The sequence below is a fragment of the Phalaenopsis equestris genome, unplaced genomic scaffold (genome assembly GCF_001263595.1).
Source record: "Phalaenopsis equestris unplaced genomic scaffold, ASM126359v1 Scaffold000527, whole genome shotgun sequence".
In the NCBI taxonomy this organism is placed as follows: domain Eukaryota; kingdom Viridiplantae; phylum Streptophyta; class Magnoliopsida; order Asparagales; family Orchidaceae; genus Phalaenopsis; species Phalaenopsis equestris.
In genome coordinates, this window is record NW_018164967.1 from 1 (window position 1) to 8,151 (window position 8,151).

Consider the following 8,151-nt stretch of genomic DNA (forward strand, 5'->3'; position numbering starts at 1 on the left):
GTGTAGAGGAGGTGAGTGTGTGGTTGTGTTTGTGTTAGTGGATGTGTTTACGTCTGTGGAGGTGTTGGTGTGTGGAGTTAGTATTGTTGTGGATGTGTTGTGTGTGTAGAGTGATTGTCAATAATTAGGGAAGAAAGTCCTAAACATGCAGAGATGGTCTGTTGGGACTCCATTAGATTTTTCATCCCAAACTATTATTAGTCTAAGTCTATTTGGTCATGAACATAATCAGCCGAACACGACCAAAGACTCTTTATCATTAACTCAAGTGTTACGTCGTCCATGATAACATAATAATCCTAATGCGAAAAGAAAGAAAAGTGTAAACTCCTATGACTCTACTCAGATAAAAAGGTAGAGATTGGATTTACACCTGCTAAGGATTTGACAAGAAGCCTATAAAATGTAAAAAAATGGACGACATAGCTAAAAAACCTAATCACCTCGCAAATGATATACCCTTCCATTTGGGTTAGAAAGCTCGTAACACCCTAAACATGCTAGAGAATCACCTAAGCATATAAAAGTATGTTTGGTTGATCAAACTAATGAAACTAATATAATTCTCCTTAGGACATGCAATACGCATGTAATGTTATCTGAAGAATCCTTGTGTTGAAAGCCCTATTAAATCTCTGGGGATTCAATCATGCAATATAATCCAATTTAAAATTGATTTGTTGAGAAATTAGGGCAAAGAAAAACAAAATTGACACAAATCCAAAAGAACATAAAGAAATTTAACGAGGTTCGACAAAGATGCCTACATCATCTAAAGCAGAGCGGCGACTGTTCCACTAATCCAAAAAAAAAGTACATGATACAGAATATAGGATAACATCTAGGGTTACATACATACCTAATTATAACCCTAGAAAACCATAGAATACAATATGTAATTACCAAATTATCCCTGTACCTCACCCTCAACTCGCATAAGGAAACTCCCCTGATTTAAGTAGAATCTTCCATCCTGCTCCGCTCCAGCATATGTCCCTTATATGGTATATGAGCCATACCTAACAAATCTCCGCCTTGGCGAATATCCGGCCCCTTAGAAGAAATAAATCATGGGAGAAAAGAAACCTAAGACTTACAACTGCACCACTGTGGGTTGGGCCACCATGCTTCTCTAGCAACAACAAACATTCAACAAGTTCAAGCAATGCAAAAACTTATTGATAGTAACTGGTCTGGTCAACATATCGGCTGCATTCTCATCAGTATTAACCTTCTGCAACAGTATCTCACTAGAAGCAATCAATTCTCTGATCTTGTGATACCTAACATCAATATGTTTGGTTCTCGCATGGCCGCATGGTACACCTGGTTCTTAGTCAGATAAATAGCACTCTGACTGTTACAATGCAACTGAACTCCACCTTCCTCAACGCCCAATTCCTTTACTATCCCAACAAGCCATAACACTTCTTTTGCAGCTTCAACTACTGTCATGTACTCAACTTCAGTTGTAGATAATACCACAATGGACTGAATTGTTAACTTCCAACATATAAGCCCTCCACCAAGAGTAAACACATACCCAATTTTAGACCATCTATCATTCAAATCACCTGCATAGTCTGAATCAACGTACCCCACAACTGAAGGATCATTTTGCTGACTGCCGAAAATTATTTCATGTCTTACAATACCCTTCAGATACTTGAAAATCCACTTGACTGCTTCCCAATGTTGTCTTTCAGGTTTAGCCATGTATTTGCAGACTTGACTAACAACATGAGTCAAATCAGGACGAGTACATACTATTGCATACATCAAGCAGCCAATTGCACCGGCATATGGAACCTTTTTTGTGTCTTCGATTTCTGTATCTGTTTTAGGACACTGTTTTGAAGAAAGCTTAAAATGATTTGCCAAAGGAGTGCTTAGAGGCTTTGTTTTGCTCATCTCAAACGTGTCCAACACTTTCTCAACATAGCCTCGTTGAGATAAACATAATTGTCTTGAGCCTCTGTCTCGATGAATCTCCATTCCAAGAATCTTCTTCGTAGGACCCAAGTCTTTCATGTCAAATTCCTGGCTCAATAAAGCTTTGAAACCACAAACATCATTCATATTCTTTGCAGCAATTAGTATATCATCAACATACATTAACAGAAAAATAATATAACGATCATCAAGACTCTTCACATAAACACAATAATTATACTCACATCTTTTGTAGCCAATCTGAATCATGTAGAATTCAAACCGCTTGTACCATTGTCTTGGAGACTGTTTAAACCCATACAACGATTTCTTTAACCTACAAACCAGATGCTACTGTCAATGTTGAGTGAAAACTTCTGGCTGTTCCATGTAAATCTGCTCATCCAAATCACCATGCAATAAAGCAGTTTTAACGTCCATCTGCTTCAAATGCAAATCCCAAATGGCTATTAATGCAAGCACTGCCCTAATTGAAGTATGTTTGACAACAGGAGAAAAGATTTCATCATAATCTATCCACTTATGCTGTGAAAATCCCTTTGCTACCAGTCGAGCCTTGAACTTTTCCCATTTTTTTCTGATACTGCAGGTTTCCTTTTTTACGCCCATTAGCACCCAATAATCTTTTTTTCCCTCAGGGAGCTGAACTAGCTCCCATGTGCGATTTTTCTGCAAAGATTCCATCTCCTCAACCATTGCACCCATCTATTTCTTTTTCTCATGACTAGTGATAACTCCTTGAAAAGTGGCTGGATTATCGCTGGTGATGAGAAGTGCAGAAGAGACCAAGTCTTCATAACTCAATCTGCTAGAAGGTGTTATGGTGTGTCTCTGTCTGTCTCTGACTAAATTATAATTCTGCAAATCATCTGGAATGAAATCACCAGGTGTTTAATTTCAACCTTCAACTCTCTCAATTGTTTCTGGATGTTGTTCTAAATCCATCTGCACTGCATCTGAATTGGAATTGTTCACTGACACCTTGTCTTGATTTTGCTCCAACATGGACTGTTCATGAAAAAAACTGCATCTCCGCTGATCACTATTTTCTTTGCAATCGGATCTCAAAACTTGTATCATTTTACACCTTTCTTATAGCCCAGAAAGATGCACTTCTTAGATTTTACATCAAGTTTTGATCTTTCATCTCCAGGTACATGCACATAAGCAGGACAATTAAAAATCCGTAAATGATCAAAATTAACTGGATTACCTATCCATACCTCTTTTGTGACCTTGCCACCCAACGATTCCCGAGGTGGTATATTGATGAGATAACATGTCATGTTCACAACCTCTGCCTAGAAACTCTTAGGAAGCCCTGAATTCAGTCTCAAGCATCTTGCCCTTTCAGTTAAGGACTTGTTCATCCTTTCTGCAACACTATTCTGTTGTGGTGTCTTACGCACTAAAAAATGCCTCTGAATTCCATGCTCCTTGCAGAACTTCTGAAATTATAAATATGTGTACTCTGAGTCATTATAGGATCTCAAATATTTGATTTTTCTGCTAGTTTGGTTCTCCACTTCAACTTTCCACAACTTGAATTTAGAGAAGTCTTCAGATTTCTGTTTCAAGAAATACACTCAAACTTTCCTGGAGAAATCATCAATAAAGGTAAAAAAATACTGAGATCCTACTAGTGATAATTCTCTGGTAGGGCCTCATACATCAGAATGCACATAATCAAGAATCCCTTTAGTTTTATATTTTCCAGTCATAAAACTGACTCTAGTCTGTTTTCTAAGAACACAGAACTTACAATATCAAACTTACAGCTTTTAACACCATGCAACAGGTTTCTTCTATGCAATTCTGTCATCCCACGTTCACTGAGATGACCTAGACGCATATGCCATAGCTTTGTACTATCATCATCTGACTCCACATAATGAAATCCTCCTACAACTGTACTCCAACTGTACTCCCTAACAGTCTGTAGATATTACCTGCAGTTAACTTTCCTTTCATCACCGTCAGTGCATCCTTAACAATTCTGATGGTTTCTCTATCCTCATATGCCTTATGAATGAAACTATTTTTATGTAAAGTGTCCAAGAAAATCAAACTATTCTTCAGATCTAGAATATGTCTGACATCACATAACGCTCTAACTCTGTCATCATACATCTTAATTCTGATTTCTGCAATATCAACAATATTGCAACATCTATCATCACTTAGATAAATTGAGCCAGAATTAGTTGACATGTATGAAGTAAACCACTCCCTGTTAGGTGTTATGTGATAAGAGCATCCTGAATCAAGAATTCATGCATCCGTGAATTGAGTTGATGAAACTGAAAGCATATCGCCATCACTGCAATCTGAATTGTCACTCTGCACCACATTTACAGACTTCGATGATTCATCACATTTCTCCCCAATCTGCTTCTTGAGCTTTGAACAATCTTTCTTCATATGAACTGACTCCTTGCAATTGTAGCAATAAATTGTCTTTCTGTCTTTGGACTTGGATTTGGAATTTTGTCTTCTAGAACCCTTCTTCTCTTTCTTTCTTCCACAATTCTTCTTACCTTTAACATATAAACTCTCGACATGTGAGTTTTCCTCTACATTCTGCTTCCGTTCGTTGTGAGTCAACAATGCTGTAGTGATCTCATCAACTTTGATAGTTTTTTTCTCATATGTAAGAGTAGTCACCGGGTGTTCATAGGAAACAGACAGTGAACACAACAAAATCATTGCTCTGTCTTCATCCTCAATAATCACATTAAATTGTGATCAATCTGTGATTATTTGATTGAAACCATTAACATACTGCACCAGATTAGAATCTTCTTGCATCTTCAGCCCATATAACTTTTGTTTTGGATACAATTTATTCGTCAGAGATTTAGTCATAAACCGAGTTTCAAATTTCTTTCATGCCTCCCTCGAGATTTCAGATTCATCACAGGATACATAACCTCATCTGTCGGACATAAACGTATGATTACTATCGCTTGTTGTTGCAATTCTTTCCAATTTTTATCATCCATGACATCTGATTTTGCTGCTCGTAAAGCTTTCAAGATTCTCTATTGAGCCAACATATCTTTTACTCTTGTTTGCCACAATCCAAAGTTACCAGTTCTATCGAACTTCATCACCTTGAATTTTGCACCATATTTGAAATTGATCATGCAATAAATTATTCTGCAATTACTTGCTCAGAGTCTTTCTTAAAAAAAGGATTGAAAAAAAATTCTCTTAATTAAGTTTCCTTAATTAAATATTTTTTTTTCAGAAAAACAATAATTTTTTTTGAAAAGAAAAGATTGAAATATTTTCTTAATTAAACTTCCTTAATTAAGTCTCTCTTAATTAAAATATTTTCTTTAATTAATTAAATTTCAAAAACTTTCCTTTCTTGAAGCCTCCAGCAAAGAAAATTCATTATAATTCCTCTTCCGCTCCAGAAGGAAATATTTCCTTTAATTAAATGAATTTTAGAAACTTTACCTTTTTCAACCTCCGTTATTTCCATCAGCAAAAGGAATAAAATCGGAGCTTCCAATTTCCTTCTCTGCAGTCGCCTCCCGCAAAGGAATGAGATCGGAGCCAATTTTCTTGCACCTCTAGCAAAGGAAATCAATCTTCCGCTTCAGAAACCAATATCCCGCTTCCAGGAAGCAGCAAGAAACAAATCGGACCCGAACCTCCCGCTCTTCAGAAACCGACAAGGAAAGAATCTCCCGCTGAAAAGGAATTTTCGAACCAGCAATCTCCGCAACAAACCTTCCTTTTGTGCGGTGATCGAGAGCTTCTCCCGGTCGCGAACTCCATCTCCTTCGATAGAAATCGCCGCGACCGAGAAAATTGTCGAAATTTGAAGCCCTTCACCGAACCAGATTGGCAATCGCCTCTGAATCCTCCGCCTTCCTTCGCCTGTCACCATGTTGTTCCGCCGAACCGTCTGAATCTTCGTCCAGAACCGATCGCAGAAGAACGAAAACCGCACCTTCGAACAACTTCGAACTGCACCGAATCTTGGCCTCCGAAAATTTTTCCCTGCGCTAGAACCTCATTCCGTTGAACTCCTCTGCACCGAGATTTCTCGTCTGCCATAGAACCAGGCTCTGATACCACTTGTTGAAAAATTAGGGCGAGGAAAAACAAAATCGACACAAATCTAGAAGAACATAGAGAGATTTAACAAGATTCGGCAAAGATGCCTACCTTCTCGGGAGCAGAGCGGCGGCTTTTTCACTAATCCGAAAAAAGTGTACATGATACAGAATATGGGATAACACCTAGGGTTACATACATGCTTATTTATAACCCTAGAAAACCCTGGAGTACAATATGTAATTACCAAACTGCCTCTGTAGGCCAAATTGCCCTTGTACCACACCCCTAACCCACATAAGGAAACTCCCCTGATTTGGACAGAATCTTTCGCTCCGCTCCGCTCCGCTCCGCTCCGCTCCGCTCCACTCCAGCATCTCTCTTGTATGGTATATGAGCCATACCTAACATGATCCTAAAGCTTTTTTGATACACAAGCGTCTTTATGTGTGTGTGCGCGCGCGCCATAAACTTTTCAAATTCTTATCTCCGCGGAACGAGAGATTCTGTCCCTCATATGGTATATGAGCCATACCTAACATGATCCTAAAGCTTTTCTGATAACAAGCGTCTTTGTGTGTGTGTGCGCGCGCCATAAACTTTTCAAATTATTATCACATATATTATATTAATGTTGTCATATTTAATAGAAATTTTAACTATTCATGGGAATAGATGATCCGATACTAGAGTATTGATTGTTGGGTTAATATAACAATCTCAAATTTTGGTAAGCTAATGAGTTTTTGGGATCCCTTTTATTTTTTATTTTAATTTTATTTTTTTAATAAAATATTTCTAACATGTTTGATTAATACATTATTGTCTATAGGAACAATCAATACATCTACAAATTATTGGAGCTTTAAAAATATGTTAAATTATCTTTAAAAATAAAAATAAAAATATATAAAAAATACACAAAATAATTATATTTAAAAAAAAATAAATAAAATAAAATACCAAACTGAACCCAAATAAATCTTAAAGAAATATATACAAACCACCCCTTCCCACCCCATTTCCCTCTCCCCATTCAAAAATATCTCCCCCGCCTGAAATTCCGATCGGCGATAGCACAGCCAGAACCCCGACGGTTACTCCGAAATCTCCGGCAATCGGAGCGTACGTTGATTCGCAGCAACAACGCGCAGTATTCCTTGGAGCTATTCTCCAGGTTCTTTTACTGGCTTTCTTCTCCCATTCCTCGTCTTCGGATCTTTCGTCATTCTCTCTGTTATCAGATCTCATAAGCTCAAGAAGGCAGTCTTCTTGAAGGAATTCGGATGTGGCCGAATAATGAGAATCAGAGAGGAAACTCTCCTCCTACGTTCCAGCAGCTTCTGATCGGCAATGCGGGCAATGCTAATCAGCAGTCAACGGCGGGAACCCAAGCGGCTAACGTTGTCTCCGGTACTGGAAGGTGGAGCAGCAATGTTCCCTTGTCTTCCATCGCAACGGCGGCAATGGTCCTGCATCAGCAAACAGGTTTCCCTAATCTAACTCCCGCGTTTGCGCCGATTTCCTCTACCGTCGGATTACCTATGTCCATCGATCAGAGGAACCGGGCGTTCGAATTTTGTGACGCGAGTACGAGCTGCAGGCCAAAGAAGGCTTCCAAGCAGCCTGGCTACTCTTTCTCGCAGCAGATTCCTTCGCTAATGGGAGATTTTAACGTCGAAGTTGATGCGTTGTTAAACAATTTCGTATGTAGATTTCTATCATCTATTTTGTTTCGTTTTTTTTTTTTTCTACACTGTTCTTGGATTGAAATTTTTGTTTGATTTCTGTTGTTTCAATTCCGAAATAGATTAAGACGATTAATGATAGAGTTCAGCTATCGCAAATGAGGTACTTGAAATCGATGGTTGCTTACATCGAGCAGATGGCATCGAAGCGTATTCAAGAAAAGGAAGCCGAAGTGCAGAACGTGAATTGGAAAAATTCTGTGCTGGAGGAGAGGATTTTGAAATTGTGCTTCGACAACAATAATTTGGAAAATCGTGCCATTCAAAATGCAATATTAGTCTCCCAGCTCAAGGCGACCCTAAAACAAGCTAAGGCAGCGCCTCCGCTGGCGGGGCTTCTGCCGGCGATCGAGGGGATGGGCGATACTGACGGGAAGCC

The 8,151-nt window shown here is 38.6% G+C and overlaps 1 protein-coding gene across 1 annotated transcript in view; it reads left to right on the top strand.

The window, feature by feature from the left end:
- The first annotated feature begins 7,047 nt into the window (after window positions 1-7,047).
- LOC110028765 overlaps window positions 7,048-8,151 on the top strand; it is a 7,686-nt gene continuing 6,582 nt past the window's right edge. Inside the window, exons 1-3 of the mRNA XM_020730744.1 lie at window positions 7,048-7,201; window positions 7,303-7,730; window positions 7,835-8,148. Coding sequence (XP_020586403.1) covers window positions 7,311-7,730; window positions 7,835-8,148 — 734 coding nt within the window. The 5' untranslated portion in view covers window positions 7,048-7,201; window positions 7,303-7,310. The remainder of the gene's footprint in view (window positions 7,202-7,302; window positions 7,731-7,834; window positions 8,149-8,151) is intronic.